The following is an 18,708-nucleotide window of genomic DNA, read 5'->3' as shown; positions in this document are numbered from 1 at the left end:
AATAAAAATTATAATTTTTCGTTCTGTGATTTTTTGGTAACGTAAACACGATTCCCCAGCTAAACCGACAATTATTATATCATAATATTATATATACTGCGCTGCAGCGTTCCGCGTTTTGATACGGCGAGAATACAACAATATTATAATAATGTATTACCCACCTACATAGCAGATGAGGGCACACCCGAAACGAAACATATACGCGATAAACTTGATTTTTTCTCAATTTCTTAATCAACGTCAACGGTATAGAGAGGAGGAGTAACTACAGAAGACATTGCTATCGTACCTTTAATACTAAGTCTCGTGCATTGTGTATATTATAACAAGAGACCTGCAGCGTACGAGTATTATAACATTCACTTTTACGCGTAGTATTGCTGCAGATTGGCAAATCGTAGTACACACATTCAGGACGACGTCGTCGCGTTTTATGTTATCGTAATTATGTCATTATTATGATTATGATATTTTCGTGATGGGCATATTGTATTACCTATATATATATATATATATATACGACATTAATCAGTAGGCTAATGATAGTTGTACCATATGGGCAGGACGGATAGCAGCAGAGACCATTATTTTAATATTTGGTGCTTATTCAATAATTCATTACTATGATAGTCGATATAGGTACGATAAATGTACAGCATCAATTTAAAACTGTAACAGCTTAAAATGTATGACTTCTGATAATTAATCACATGAAATTATCGTTGTACAACTATATATTGTAATTTAAATGTAGAAAGTATTATTATGTATTATTAGTTATAGTGATTGCAACTTTACATTTTATTGAAATCGAAGAAATTTTAATAATTTTTATGAAGTATTTGAAATAATTTTTAAATATGAATAATGGATGATAACCTCTTCGTAAATAATCCACTGCAAATTTATAAAATAATATGATTATACTACTGCAAGATGACATGAATTATTATCACACTAAAAATAGATAAAAGGTCCGCGCGGGTCGAACGAATATTATTATTTTAAACACGGTCAAGCCGCGCGAACATAACCTTCGTACGAGTAGCTATTACTACAGCAGCTTTCATTTCATAATTTCAGAAATCCGTTATACTTTCAAATTTGCGTCCTAACAATATATTATATTTACGCTATTTAGTTAATGCCAACGTCCTTCGCGCCCTACAGTTGATGTGAAGACGCGCACTGTCTATTCTCAATTTACCTAACACATAATGCACTGCACGCGCAATTGCTGTTTAAAGTCGTGTTTTTTTAAATTTTTCTCCAAAATGCGTTGCGAAATATATAATAATACATTACGTACAGAGTAAAATATGATTATAACATGATGGGTGCAGTTTAACGACGGCAGTAGCGACTCGCCCAAATCACGTTTTTTGTAATCAACATTATTTTTCCACGGTTGTATGAGAAATGTGCGCTGATCGTACCCCACAGCTGATGGCAACTACAAAGATATTTGCACATGACGTATATAATGAGCCACCGTCGGCATGATTAAAATAACAATACTATCGCAGTATCGCACATTTTCAGCAATAAATGATGACAATCTTATGTGTATGAATGTATTTTAAAAACAATATTATACATTGATACGCAATATTAATATGATACATATTGCACCTTTACGATTATTTACGTGTTACATGTGCACCGTTTCAGAATGAATAAATAATAATACTATATGCCAACAACTAATTAATTTCTTAAGTACGACGCCGTTGGCGCTGGAAATTATTATTCCAATCGAGTTCGTCTTAGGGTTATTATAGTTTGTTTATTTTGTGTTATTATATGTACTATATATACGATCTGACCAAATATTATTTCGAGCAAAATATTATAATATTATATTGCATATGCATCACGGCGCGATCGAATGAAGACCAGTTTGTGTAGGTACCTAGATATATATGCAGTGTTTATCACATATTCGCTGAACATTTTAACACAGCCGCGGTATGTCATAAACTCATGAATCATAATAATGTATAATATCCTCGTGTTCAACCCATTATGTTAATCATATTATTGTGAATAGGGGTATCATATTATTTTACGGCATGAACCGCGGTGCAATACCTTGGAAAATACGACCATTCAATGACCACGCCGAAAAGTTAAAATATAACATTTTAGAACCTATATGTATAATATTATGTATGAAAATTTCTGTCGAGATTTAATAGTTATTATGATGTGCAAATCAAAGCACTACGAACTGCAACGGTCCAGTCCACAGTATAGCCGCGGGCAGACTCGTAGACTTACGCGACAACTGCAAACGAGATGTGTGAAAAGTAATCGAAGACACAATCGTCGACATATGTGCAGTGTGCGTACGTAACGGCGAGACATTTGCAGTATACGTCCTAACCTTATCTAACCGGATTATATCAATTGCTCAGTAATTTCGTCATTTTATCGATTATATATAGAAAACAACGTATTATACACTTCATAATAATTAAAAATCCATCATATTCCATCACACATTCAAACATCACCAGTGTATCATCAAGAAGAAGGGTGATTTGTCAGTTTTTTCAATTCCTTCTTATCTATTTATTCAAATTCTAATAATTTCAGAAATATTTAAGAATTATTTTATATTATAAATATTTTAAGTAAACATAAAGATCATATTTTAAAATACTTAGATATCTTATACCCATTTAACATGTTATGCTGTAATTTAATGATTTATATTTTTCAAATGAGAACCACCACTTTTTATTATGAATTATGAAACAGATTAATTATATGTAAATTTTTGATGCGTCTAAATAAAAATACAAATAAGAGCAGTTTCTGAGTTATTAAAATGTATGTATGTATTTACTTTTAATAGTTTTACATAAAATATAAATAATTAATAGTCTGCAACACCTTTAGAATGCATTTAATTACATATTATATACAGCGTGTGTTTGGCGTGAATCGAATATAAACTCAAAAGAAACTTTAATATTTGAGGGGTTCTTTTTCAAAACTGCCTATTTCCATTTTCGACTAAAATGAGTTTTACACGGACTTATACGTAAAAAAATACGAAAATTGAATGGCGTGATTATGTTTTGACAAAATGTACTATTTCCTTGGTAAAACTTGATGTAAAAATTGATATTTTGTTCAAAACCGACTATTTTTGTTATTAGTTTATTTCCAAAGTGAACCATTTCCATTTATTGCAAAATGTACTATTTCCAACGTAATTAATATACAGCTTAAAATCGTTTTTATATTACATGCCTATTTCCACATGTTATTGGTATAGGCAAAATATTTGCTTTTTATCAAAACTCCCTATTTCCGTAAGCCGAATTTTAAAGAAAGCTATCTTTATAATATTGATAACATTTTATAAGCAAACATAACGGACATAGTGGAGCAAAACATCTTAATTTACTAGAGAACATTTCAAACGTTTCAAAACATTTTTCGTTATCATGTGTTGTATATCTACTGACATAAGAGGGTTCGAACTTGGGATTCCAGTAACACAACGTCTATAAATAACATTTATTAATACGTAAAACGACTGAAACGTATACAGCGAACACTAATATTGAATATTCATATTAATCATATTAATAGTAATATTTATGAAAAACTATTATGGATTATTAATCGTTAACATTATTATAATATATAAATAAATATTTTAGACTATTTCCAGGAAATGGTACGTTTTGCACAAAATAGATGTATAAAATCTTTAAAAATAGGTATAAAAACTAATTTTTTATTAAATTTTATTTAAAAAATGAGTTCATTTTTAATTCTACCTATAGGGTCATAATTCATTTAAATATTATATTTCCAATAATGTTGGAATAGAAAATTGGTCTTTCTGAAAAACCATATTTTTGGAAATAGGTCGTTTTGGAAAAGAACCCCTCAATTACGCGTGTATTTTAATGATATCTACAGCACGAACCGTAGCTGACGATCCGATTCGAAGGATAAAGATTACATTTTAAATAATTTCCGTAGACTGATCACATGTTTATGCATGTGATACTAGTTTAATGTTTTTACTTTTCACTCGGTCAACAGAACTCGTGCGGGCGACGCGCGCACAACGCGTTCCTTTTTCCGGTGAGTGTGTTGCGGCGGCGCACGCAGTTTTTGTATTTGTATACATTTTTATTTTTCCCATTTCAATTTCATCGATGTCATAATCCGCACGACGACTTCCTGGCCTCCACGGGCCAGGTAGTTTCCTAACAATATTATACATGTATATACGGTACGCGCGCTCCATACCTGCCGACCGAGCCGGCGCGCGCCCGTGTCAAGGTGTACCGGTCGCCACAGTCGTTTTCACTATATAATAATAATATGAAATGTGTTTGTGTGTGTATGTATTACCTATGTATACATTCTCCGCGCACTAGGAATTAGCTTGTCGTTCATGTGTTATTTATACACATACATATAAACATAATAATATTATCATTATAATATCGTCGACTATAATTAGGTCGACTCCTATGTACTACCTATTACAAAAACTATTACTACCTACTACAAATACTACTGCTTCAACTACTACTACTACTACTACTATTATTATTATTATTATTATTATTACTACGGTCTATGAGTTGCGACTTACGGCTAACCGCTGAACGAACAAAATACTGCGGGCGATCTGCGTATAGTAACAAAAAACAAGAAATAAAACAAATCTTTGTGGAGAAAGAAAAAAAGACGCGGCCGGCTGTTAATTTATATTTTATTGTAAGCATAGACCGTCTCGTTGAGTTTGTCACAGTCTTGATAAAAAAAAAAAAATACGGTATTCTCATCCAAAATTTATAAAATCATACTAAGATCTGGTGTATCCATATATCACATCAGTTACTATAACGCTCATACAGTCATACTCTCGATACCAGAAATAAAAAAAAAAAAACAAATAAATAGGTGCCTTCGCACGTTCCTCGTGGAAAATTCAGGACATATTTCACTTGAATCACCGATTACTTTTGAGTGTTGTTTGGTGCGTGAAATGGTCGAGAAAGTTTTAAAAGTCTATGTATTAAATGATTACATAATATATTATTAGTCGGACGTTGGGTTAGGTTAGGAGACGAGCATCATGGTAGACAATACTCTGTAATATACACGATGATGATATAGTTTTCCCTCTCTGTTTTTTTTTTATTTTGCGTCACCGAAACCAATAGCGACGAAAATTGACGCGTGCGTATAATTCGTCTACATTAAGTAGGTACTACTTTTACTATACGCGAAAGAAATCGCTATTTGTTTTTGAGTATTTTTTCCACGGTCAGGAAATGCGCACTGCAGTGACCTATAAAAATAAATATAAAAAAAACATTTGTGGTAAAAATATATACGCGTTCTGGCGTTCAATTGTTCAATACAATATAATATAATATTGTATAGTTTGTAATATTTCGCCGAATTGTTTAAAAAATAACATGGAACATTGCGCGTCGATGATTTTGTCGGTGATCACGAAAGACACGAATAATAATATAATTTATATAAAGCATAATAATGGTTATATTGATTACGTTAATATCATATTGATTATTATTATTTATTATCGCGGTTTACTGCAGCGAACTGGTACATTATGTGATATTATATAAAATATGTCAAATTGTCGACTGAGAATATATAAAAAAAAAAAATTAATATATATTAAGAAAATACAGAAAATTGGTAAAAAAATTGTGGACCCCTTTCTATCAGTCAATGGGGCGAGCGATCTATTATGTTCATACCTACACGATATTCCCTCTTATGCGTCCGTTTCGAATTATCAAAGTACAACAATGCAATACCGCACGAAAATATTTTCACCCTTCCCGAGTACAGTTGTAAATCTTTTTTTCGGCGTCCGTCGTGTTTACACTCTCAAACACCGTTTTATGGTTATTCCTCATATATGTAGATAATAGTTGGGTAAGGTCTCATACATATATTTGTGCAATAACAGTACAACTTCAAATGCCGTTCGCGGTAAAAGGATACGCGTATGCCGTCTTTATAACCTATATACGCTTATACTCATTTCCTTTTATTTACTAAAAGGTATATGCGTATATATTACTGTATTATACATTACATATTGTTGTATGTGAATTATCTTTACGCGTTTCCTTGTTGTGTTCAAGCCCCACGTGCTAAACACTATTATACTACGTATACACAAATACAACAGTATACGTTCTCTAATCTTTATCTTTAAGTTGTGAATGCTACAAAAAATAGAATCATTTAGACGTTTTTAAGAGGCCACCAATATAAATTAAAGGTGTTGTACAATTTCAACAATAATAAAAAAAATCATTTAGTAGTGCCACTCTGTTTTCTATATTACATACTTCCTGGCAAGCCAATGTAATATGTGGTATTCCATCGGTGTATTGTTCGACATTCGACGCGTTAATAACTATATTATAATGTAATATAATAATATATTGATTCGTATAATATGTAGTATAGGTATATTGTATATGCGAAACCGTTTGCTATCAAGTTTTTATCATTAAACTGCAGCTAAAAGAGTGAACGCGTTAATGAACCACTTCATATATATATTGGAAAGAGTAATAAGTACACTGAAAGGGAAAGACTATGCTGTACAGAAAAGCGTACGTGAAATGCTGAAAATCGATACGGTGAAAAATGTACGCTGCGAGCGAAACGAGACCCGTCGAATTCATTGAATCACGTGACGTTTTTTCAAAGTCTTACTTCACGTATTAGAATGTACAGCTGTAAAAAATTATGATAGGTGGAAATGAAACATATCATCGACTGTTTTGCTACACCAGCTCCGAGAGGGACGAGTGTTAACTTTGCTGTTTGTTGCATGATTTATTGATGTCATTCTTTCAAGAAACAAGGCAAAGCTCACATAAATATGGTGGGCCACCTAGATATATTCTTCATCATGTTTCCGTATTGAACCCACAAAAAAAAAAAAACGGGAAAATACAGTGGCTCAACCGCCGTGTGTAATGTATAATATTAAATTATTATAGATACTGAAGGTCCTTGAATGTATATATATATAATATTTCAACGAAGGAGGTGTGGCGAGTTGACAATGCAATTATATAGCAACGACGAGTGAAAAGGAACATTTACAAAGGTACCTCCCGCTATAATAGATACATATTACATTATATATTATTATATATATATGTGTGTGTGTGTGTGTGTACGCTAGACGAGTTATACCTATGTTACATCGACGATGACGATGGCGATGATATACAATACGATTTTTCTCGCCACCAGAAAATGGATATATTCTATTATTATGAATCGCAACTGTTTTTACACGTAATACGTATATAGGTACATGTTATAAGCGTATAGAGGCGTGCATACAATAATATTATGTGCACTTCGGCAGTGGCGCGATTGTTCGACTCCGGAGTCCGGTGTATTGTTGTCTCCGCAGCAGCAGCAGCAACAGCTCCTACGGACTAGACACACTGCGGACACACAATGTGCATTGACGGTGTGTGCGGCGGAGGCGATACGTTATTATATACATATGTATTGGTTTATAGAATAGCGACGCGCAAAACTACTAACGAGTGTACAATGAGAAAAATCGAACCGGAGAGTCGCGCGCTTGTGCGTGTGTCGATGCGAAAGATCACAGAACTCGTTCAAGGCCAATAGCACCTTAACGACGACCATATATACATAAATATATTGTATAAACATACCACATACGGCGACAGCGGACGTTTCATTATTTTTTCTTCAAACCCTCACACACGTGGGAGGAAGGGCGGTCCGGAGAAAAAAATTTTCCATGACCGCGGTCAGTGGGCGGTACATTTTGTCGTCGTCGTTTGGGATTTTATTCGGAAATCCAGGGTACACGTGGGCGCTGGAAATAAGGGATGAAAAACTCTGGGGTTTCTGTAAACAGCCGACGGCTGAGGGTACCGATGAAAACCCGGCGCCACGCGTACGCGAATCAAATCGCGTCGTCGTGTGGTCGCGCTGCGTGCGCTTTATAGGAAGAAAAAGAAAGTGTGTCTGTGCGATGATTGTGTGCGTGTGTGCGTATCTATGACGACGACGACAACGCGAGTGTAATATATAATATTATTATTACTATTATTATTATTATTATTATTATAAAATAATATAATGTATACAAATACAACGTTCGCGCACAGTCTTCCGCCGACCAGATTTCCTTGACATGAAACCAGATTTCCAGAGTCGTCGTCGGTTCGCACATATTAATTTCATACCTAGTATGCTATATGCGTACACCCCACGCTTGCAGCACATATTGCGATGATAATATACAACAACGCGTAACGACGGCAACCTAGTTTTTTACTGTATTATGCAAAAGTGTTATCCGTTTTTAAATATTATCATACTGTAATTTCGCGATATCAGCACCTACCTATATTATTATTATTACATTCGACGTACACATATAATATAGTGATATCATTTATTGGGTAAACAGAGTCCACAGAGATCGTATTCAGATACTACTCACCTATATACTATAGCCAGTAGCGTGTGGAATAACGAGGGGGTCCCCATGTACCATTTTTTTTTTATATAGTTTAAACACGACTTCGATATTTAGACCTCCAGTTTGTCTACATAATATTTAGTTTGTACGTGCCTATTAAAAATGAAATTTCTCGGCAGAAACGTTTGCTGTAATAATAACTGATAAGTTATCTCAGTGAAAAATGACAATAATCACAACTTCTGGTCCACAAATATAGTTACGTATTTCATTATTCATAAATAAGTATTAGTAGTAAATACAAATATTTAATAATTATATACATTTGTTATTAAAATTAATAAATAGGTATACCTACTTATAACTACTGGTTACACTACTATGAAACGAGAATTATAGTAGGAACAAAATAATGATGATATTAATAATGAAATATTTTTATTTAAAATGTAATAAATATTAGTGTTTTGCTTTATGATATCCCTAACATGGCACTCCCCATTTCACAACCATATCAAGTCGTTGCTCACGCCACTGACTGTACTAAATAATAAATATTACGGATTGGACAGCAATATTATCTATTATGTATGTAATTATTATAAAAGAATTAATATACCTAATTAATTATCGATTGCATGTTTATTGTTTAATAATAATAATAGTGTCATAGTGAGTATCGCACCGGCGGAAACGATGTAAAATAATAACAGTTTAATAGTATTATAATATTTGTATATTGTATTTTAGCTGCGCACAATATGATATTATTATTATAAATAACAATAATACCGTTTACGGCGAGTTTAGAGCGTCAAAAATAAATGAAATAAAAATAAATCGGATAAACAATCGGCAGTGAGTGCGTGTAGTATGCAATAGTGTATAACATGTGCGCACGTCTCCGGATTTCGCTGACGGTCGATAATAATAATCACAACGGTTGTTTACGCGATACGAACGGAATGAAAAAAAATTCGTACAAAACACAATAAATAATTACCGCATCAACACGTTGTTTACGCTGGGGCGATGGCGTGTACGCGTCGACAACGTTTGGAAATCGCCGCACAGCGACTTACACACATACACATAGTGTTTTTTAAATGTTACTACATATATTATTATATTATTATTATTATTGTTATGTTTAGTGTAGACCTGCGCAACGGCAGTGACGTTCGATTTTTCGAAACATCGCGTTAACTACGCGTGATGTGTATAATTTCATACTTGCCTCGAAATATGCAGAATAACCTACCTACCAACAAAATGTACGCACTTAAATAATGTCGTATTATACATGAAAAAAGAATTGGCAATTGTTTTCCAATAATGCTAGTGTGAAGTGTGAACTACAACGTTATATGTGGTGTGGTGTTGATGTGGCGATCTTATGATCTAGACTCGTTAAAATTTGCTGACCAAATGATGTATGATGTTGACCAGAAATATTTTCTATATCGTTAAACGCTTGAAGTACGCGCCCTAAATGAAACATGCCAAAAAAACAGTAATTTAATCACTATGCCGTGAAACTTGTAGAATATACGTCATTTAATGGTACAACTCGACACTCGCCGACTTGGCATACACTACATAAATAATTTGAAAAAGTATGCAATAAATGCATATAGATGTGGTGGACCGAACTTTAAAATAACAATAAGTATACGTTTTTATAATAGTAATAATATATTTTTATTTCTAGAATTATATGTGTTTTTTTACAAATAAACATCATTACAAATAGCAAAAAAAAATATTACATTGGTCACCACCAAAGTGAAACCTCTAATAAATAATAAGTGATAACTGCAGTAGGTACACATTATTAAAGTATTTATAATATCCTAAGTAAGAATTTGCAAGCTCTCGTGAAAATCTGCAAATAAACGCAGCACGTTACCTATAATATTATTATTTCTAATATTTTGAAAAGATGCGCACGGTGACGTCATGGAACTACGACGCGTTTCAAACGAATTTGGGGGAATGCCGATAGGTATATAATACATTTTTTTTTTGTCTTTTTACCCTTTTTCCATGTGAACGACTGACTCGGGGTGTGTACGTACGTCATCACACCAACAATATATATATATATAATGTGTATATAATAATAGTATAGCTTATATGACGGTCCGCCCGAAACATTTCCCTCGGTAAGTATACAATATATTATATATATGTATATCGACTCGTTTTTGACGGAATAATCGGTAACAATGCGCGTTCGTTAAGTCCAGCGCGATGTGTGTGTGTCGTATAATAATAAGAAGAATATATATTATGTACATATACCGCGTGAGCGATGTTTATATTATAAACATAAACTATATAATGAACGTCTCTCGCGCCACGATTACTACAGTATTATATATTATGTATGATGATAATTAGCGTGTTAACAAAATACATACATGACAATAATATATTATAATAATCGTAAATATAACAATTATTAATGTTTTGGTTTTTTTTTTCATCTGTTTCAGGTAAGCAAACCATCCAACCGTCATCATTCCCACCGCCCACCACCACTACTGTCGGTAATTATTGTTTTTGTACATATTATCATCTCGACCTTTTTTCCCCTTTTTTTCGTTTCACATATTTTATTACTCGTACAATACTGCTTACGTAACAGTATATTTATTATACTTTATAAGCGCATACGGTAGGTGTAATCGCATACGTGTGCACTGTGCAGCGACAAAAGATTATTTCGTCTGCAGCGCATCGTGTCCGGGTCGTCGGCCGCGTCTTTAGATGCAACGGTATAATAGTATATATTATGTATAGGTGTACTGAAATATAGTGCTGCAGCGTGAATAGGTATATAACAGGGTCTTTCAAATTTCGTGAGACCTGAATGGTGTGGATTTTGTTACTTCTTACGTGATCTCCACCATTTTTGTCACTCACAAATTGGAAGACACTATATTATGCATATATATATTACATATTTTATACATATATAAAATACATTATTATTAATATTATTATTTTTCAAACAATATCTAAAATCAATTTCATTACGGATTAATTGCGCGGTTTTTCAACAAATATATCAATCTAAATTCCCTACAAAATACTGTTAAGGAAAAGAAAAACTGTAATAAAATATCTATAGTATTTATGAGCTGCCGATATGTTTTGTACAAATATTAGTCAAAAATATTATTATACACATTTAATTGGTCCTTAATTTATTCTTGAATTTCCTAAGCTTGTTATGCACTTAAAACGCTATTATAAAATAATAAACAAATTATCAAAACTTTTTGAAACATATTTAGCTTCTGATTATGTTACAATTAAAAATACGTAAACTGTAATTTATATTATTTATACAATTAATAAAAAAACACTAGAAACATTTTTATGATTTGGCAAAAATTTTGTGTTTTATTTAAATATATATTTTAAACTACCTATATAAAAACATTTTTTTTTCCAAAAACAAAAATTGATTGAAGATGAATGTAACCATATTAAATCACCCTTTCTAACCGTCGATGTTGGGGTGAAATGAGTGAATACGACCGTATCGAATTGTTGCAACCAAAAAAAAGTACGATATTGCCGGCAATATCAAAAATGTAATAACTGCGCATACAAATCTATGGGCCGAGGTCTTAAAAAATAAAATGCACCTACGATTTATACACAACACTCGTATATTAATATATTAAAGTATGTATGATGACTATGGTGATCTGGCACAATCCGAAATTAAATTTTTAAAATACTGTCTTAAAACTATAACGATTTTTTCGATTTAGAAACGCTTTATATTATTATAGCGTATGTAAAAAAAATTATAGTACACGGACACCATGCTCGATTTATATTATTTATTTATTTTTTTATTATTATTATATTTATGACAGTATATATTAATAAATATAAACGTTCTTCCTGATAACATTAATATTTTTTTTATTTAATACAATTTACAATCCGTTGGCTATAAACAATGTAATACACATTGCGTATCTACCTTACATGTATGGCCATGTAGGTCGGAAAATATAATTCAAAAATCTATCGATTTTTTTTTTGCCAAACAGCATTTATTTTTTACGTCTGGTATTAATTATATTTATACGGCATTTTTAGAGTGTAATAATAATACGCTTGTTGCGTGTATTGGATATCAAGTATTGTTTAGTATTTTAGTATTTTTTTCATTCAGAAAACGCGTATACAGGCGATTGTCGGTATATCGCTCGAAACATTAGTCATATTAATAATAATAAAAATATTAACAATAATAATATGGGTCTACTTTTTTTTAACTCTCGTATGCCTAAATCGATACCATGTTCGTCGATTTTCCCATGGCGTAGACATGCTATTTATTATTTTTGTTTATATTCAAATATCGCAGGAAGTCGCACATATTTCGTACACCGTAGGAGAAACAAGTCGTAATAAATACAAATATAATATTAATACATACTATAATACCTAAACTTATACGTAGGTATACAGGTTCTAACTTCTAGTGTATGTTATTGCAGATTTCCATATAACCGTACATGCAGTGTTTGCATAGGCAATAATTGCATTTTAGGGGGACTAAAATCTTCCTACACAAAAAGTTTCAATCAATAACATAAAAAAAATTACTAGTATTTTAATTTTTGGAAAACATTGAATGTATTATTTGGGATCTAAGTCTTTTTAACCTCTACCTATGAATAATGTTTAACTGTGTTTCCCGTGCAATAATTTGTCGGATAATGGTGTAGTTGCTCGATTCTGAGGAAAATTCTCTTGAGCATTTTATGATTTTTTTTTTTGTGTGAAAAATGTTACACAGTAGCTATCATTATTTGCAACGCTACTTATTGAAAATATTATTGAGCCTGATGTGTGATGTCAATCAATCTAGCCTGTTTCCTAGAATTATTTTAACATAAGATTACTCGAAAGAATCTGTCTCACTATCTGTTCTTTATAAGCCTGTTCCTCTATACGAAAAAAACACGTGTATATCAAACATTGTTCGATACATTGTTTTGAACAAAAGATATTATCATTGAAATAATTTCATAAATGTTCGGAACATTTATTGGAACACAATCCAATAAAAATTTTCAGCGAGGTACAAATTTACATTAACCTAACCTAGGTGAGTGTCAACATTTTATATAGAGGTGTCTAATGTCATAGGTTAAATTTTGGACTTCGGCGCCACTGAATTTAATATTATAATATAATGGTAATTTTTATAGAAATAGTATGACTGCCTCTTTATTTTTCGATTTTGATCTGAAAATATACATCGAGGAGCTTCTTTTTTGACCATAAGAAATTCATGGATTAGTCAGAAATGTTTTTATTCGGATGTGATTTACAATAATTTCTTCTTTCTTTTGGATTTGAGGTTTTACAATCATGTAATCATGTTTTAATTTAGTTATATGTTATTTTCCTAGTTTTTTTATTAATTTGCTTGTTCGTATGGAAACAGAACCTTAAGGGTGTTTACGACGTGTGTATTTATTATTTTCGTGCGCGTCCGCATAATATGATAATGTTATAAAATAATATAATGCAAATCGATGTGAGCCAATCGCACATACTCGTATTTTTGCTATTATTATTTTAACGCGCGTGCGCTATACAAGCGATAATAAAATATACACTATTAATGGAAATAAAAGGGTTAAATTAGCATATTATTATATATGTGTACAATCTATTATAACTTAAAACGAATATCGTTCGTGGCGGAAGAGACGCCCGCGCCCGGCGGGGGCAGGAAGACGTAACCGGTTTGTTTTTTGTTTCACCTCCATATACACTTATATGCACACTATTTTCTTCCCCCAACGTAATAAGTAAAAAAAAAAAAAAAAACCAAAACAAAACCCAAATAACACATTATAATAATTTATACGCGACTATTATACATTTATAAGCGTACATGCATACCATACCTATTTACCTATACAACAGGTAGATAATATGACGTGCAGGTCGCATAATATAATAATATATACGTTCACTTATTATTATATTGTAACAATGCATATTAAATTAACACGATCCCGTGCTGCGCCGTTGTACCTATACCTATGTCATAATAATATGTAGCCGTTCATTTAGTATCCCTTTACCGCCCGGGCCCTTTTTCGTGAAGGATTCAGACGGTGGTGCGTCGGCGTATTACGATTTTTTTTAATGCTCTTATTTACACGCGTTATTTATAGAAAATTATCCGCTCTATTGTCTCTCATTTTTGTTTGTGCGTTTGTTTGTTTTTAATATCCCGCACCAAAAAAGAGCACTAAAGAAATAATATACTGCGAACGAGCGATATTATCAAATAAACATGCGCGTGGTCATTAGGAAATATCGGTGTGAATAATAATAATGATAATTACGTGACGTGTATATATTATGCAGTATGATGTCGTGTACATAATATTATTATTATTATTATTATTATTATTATAATCGTCGAACGCAATGTAAACTGCAACGAGCCGTTTTTAGCCGTTATGCACGCACTGGCGTCGTTTCCGTCGGGGGTCGATCGTTCTAATTTTTTTTTAGTTATTCGCTACTCGTCTGAAAACGATTATTGTTTTGATTTTTATAATTATAGTTATTGTTTAAAATCGCGTTGTCCGATATCTCTGCAGTCGTACGCCACCTATAGTTAATCACGCGTATGTGTTACGCATTTGAAAATTGAATTCCTTTATACTCGCGCGTTGAACAACCAACGCGTCTAAAATGTTTACCTCTATATATAATAAATAATAATATATTATTATACTACTATCATAGTATCGTACACTATTTGGACCGGCAGCGGTAGGCGAAAATTTAATTTTATTTGGCCCGCATAAACGGAGTAAAATTTAAAAAAATAAATAAAGTCGAACGCGCGTTATCGAATCCGGTATGCGTATAATACAGAGTATAATACATTAATATATTTTCATTACGTATACACAGGGCAGCTTATGTATTATTATTTTATACAGAAACAGCTTTTCGGTGGCATAATAATATAATGATATTATTATTATTAAGTAGGTATTTAACATTCTGAACGCGAATACTTCACAGCAGAAATAATAATAATATATTATTATACGTAAATAGCCTTACTGCGACGACCGCGATGCGTTTTTCTAGTATACATTATTTACACTGTTTTCAACAAACGACCACGGAAATGTGTCGATTCCGAATAAGCTGCTGCTGCGAAGTCGCGCGCGTTTAACGACTCGTACCTATTCCTGTCGAGATAATATGCGAAAACGAGAACGAACGAAAAAAAAGTGAAATCCCAGACGAGATCGACGACTCTCGTTGCGGCGTTAATGCTTGATAATTAATATTCGTTACTCGTTTCGTCGGTCTGACGTACACTCTGGGATGTCAAAATAATAAACGTATAATCTACAATCCGATTAACATGGTTTAACATGGTACCACCAATGGGACTCGGGACCAGACGTATATTATTATAAATGTATATAGTTGGATGTAAATCCGCGCGCGAAATACAACGATGATTCGGCCGTAGATCTCTATTATATTGACCTAGTTTCAGACTAAATGAGAGCGAGAACGAAATACTTTAATCGTATAATAATAATATAATCATTGGTTTGGTTCTTTACTGACCGCAGGAGGTAGCCCGAAAATATGCAACCGCTGCAAAATCACTATACACTAGCCCTGCAGCCGCTATGATTTATGATTTATAAACTATAATAATATTATAATATATCGATCGTTATTAATTTATAGTTATCAATATTTTAATTTGTTCTAAGTATTTACACCGAGTATTGTTTAAATAACTTAAAGGTTACATAAACTTAAAAGAAGTACATAACATTTTTGAACGTTTAAAATGTGTGAATGCACATATACATTATACGTGTTTTGTGTACAGTGTGTCAAGTAGAAGCGATAGTAAATGGAAATAAACTAAATAATTTTGATATTACAATTAAAAATAGGAACAATCAAACTTTTGGTTTTTCAAAATATTCTAGTTGTTGCCTTAATTTATAGAACACTTAAATATACTAAAGACATGTAAATCAAAAATAATCAAATAATAAAGTCATATAGACATAACACTTCACACTTCATTTTTTTTTAATAAAATATAGTTAATAAAATTATTAATGTGTATAGATAATAAAGTATTTTTTTTAAAAAAAGCGGTTTAATTTTTTCATCAATATTATGTATTATAATTAAAAAATTAAAATATTAAAATATTTCATATTTTATATGCTAATATATTAAATTTCAAACACGCCAGTTATACACATCCTGCAGGAATCTTAACTGTATGCACTTAATAACAAAATAAATGTAAAATCGTTGAGATACGATACAATATTGATATTCTATTTAAAGATAGTAATATATCAGTAGATGATAATAGGTGTTTAATGGATCAATTTTTTAAATTTTTTTTCTCGCCATTTGGTGCTCAGTTGAAACAAAACGATAAAGTTTTATCATAGTATAAACGACAAACGTTGCACATATCGAAATATGTAATAATATCAAATCGATATAGTAACGATTATTATAAACGAATCGTAGAACACGTGTGCCCTTGTACGTGTTATTATTAATTAATGATCGGCTGCCTGTACGTTATTATGCAGTAGACACCCGTTTTGGACGAAATTATGAGATAATTATTATACGTTTTATCGTATACTGCACATTACAATGATATTATTTTGTGTACGTTATGGCGTTCGGAAATAAAAAATGACATTTTAAAAATAACTGGCAGGTCGGGTGGTCGGCGGCCTTTCCGCAGCTATACACTGCGTGTACATGTGTTCAATGAAAAACACTGTTCATTGGTAAAATTGCAACATCACACACGTTTATTATTATTTGAATAATATAATTTGATCATCGTGAAACAACTCGATAATTTTTTATCTTCCTTTCTTCCTATTACTCATAATCTGGTGTGTATGGTTTATAAATACTATAATTTATCCGATAATTTGCTACAATACTTACGTACTTAATATAATATTTAATATCATATCTATGCGAACGAAATCGACAGTTAATTATTAAAAATATCATATTATCGCAATGTATAATATTCATTGTTTTATTTATATTTTATATATAATATATGTATAACACAACTACACGAATTACGTATATTTTTTAATATCGCGTTAAGTAATAAATGTTTTATTTTTATTTTGTATAAAAAAATGTATATTAGGTACATTGTGCGAAACAGATACCGTCGAGAAGCAGTGGATACGATAATTACCGCGCGCATACGGTGTTTTTAGGTCGCGCCGCCCGGTGCACACTGCTCGGGGGGGAAACGCCGCCGTCGCCGACGCTGCCGCCGGTTGCCCGTGGTCTTGTATAGCTTCTCATATTCCGGCGCTGGCTCATCGACGTCGGGTACCTACCGGCTGGTCATGCGTTGTAGTACGTGAATTTATTGGCGGTGCTCGCGAACGTAGTAGTATTTTATAATATTATAATTTTGTTTTTCGGTTTTTGATTTTTTTTTTTTTAGTTTTCGCTATTGATTTATATGAATTACCGCGTACGATAAAGAAAAAAAATTATCCAGAGGAAAATTTGTTTTCGTATTTGTATTCAATTTTTTTTCATTCATTATTTGTCGGAAAATTTTTTAAAATATATAATACCGACTTTTATTGTATTATTATTAGTAGTATTATTACTATCGCACTTGCGCGCGCGTGCTACATACAGTGACCGTTTTTCGTGTGTGTTTTTTTTTTCAATCGGATATCGGTTTACAAATTGTACTAAACGCGAGAACGGATAAAGACGTAATCGTCGCGATGATTAGTGAAATCGAGGCCAAACCTTTGGACCTGCGGGTAAAGTGTGAACCGGACGAGACAAACTCCGAATCGGACGATACTGAAGATATTAAGCCAATCTACAAAGGTTACAAAAAATGCATTATCAAACAATTCCGTAAGTCTTGCACATGATTTTATGATATTGGACCTTAAGTGTTCCTAATGACTAGCGTTAACTCGTCATCAGGATTTCGCGAGTAATAGATAATAAATAATAAAACCGGAAATCATCTTTGTATTATACCAAGTCAAATCTCCGATTCTATTTATTATATTATATCGTTATACCTGTTACCCTCAACTACC

The 18,708-nt window shown here is 32.2% G+C and overlaps 1 protein-coding gene across 2 annotated transcripts in view; it reads left to right on the top strand.

The window, feature by feature from the left end:
• The window catches only part of LOC113551563 (ecdysone-induced protein 74EF), a 113,993-nt gene that overhangs the window by 70,227 nt on the left and 25,058 nt on the right, over positions 1-18,708 (top strand). Inside the window, exon 7 of one of the 2 annotated variants that reach the window (XM_026953864.1) lies at positions 11,017-11,070. The exons of the other annotated variant lie outside the window; for it this stretch is intronic. Coding sequence (XP_026809665.1) covers positions 11,017-11,070 — 54 coding nt within the window. The remainder of the gene's footprint in view (positions 1-11,016; positions 11,071-18,708) is intronic. 2 annotated transcript variants of the gene reach the window in all.

The sequence above is a fragment of the Rhopalosiphum maidis genome, chromosome 2 (assembly GCF_003676215.2).
Source record: "Rhopalosiphum maidis isolate BTI-1 chromosome 2, ASM367621v3, whole genome shotgun sequence".
NCBI classification, from domain to species: domain Eukaryota; kingdom Metazoa; phylum Arthropoda; class Insecta; order Hemiptera; family Aphididae; genus Rhopalosiphum; species Rhopalosiphum maidis.
This window is presented reverse-complemented; position numbering and strand designations above follow the sequence as displayed.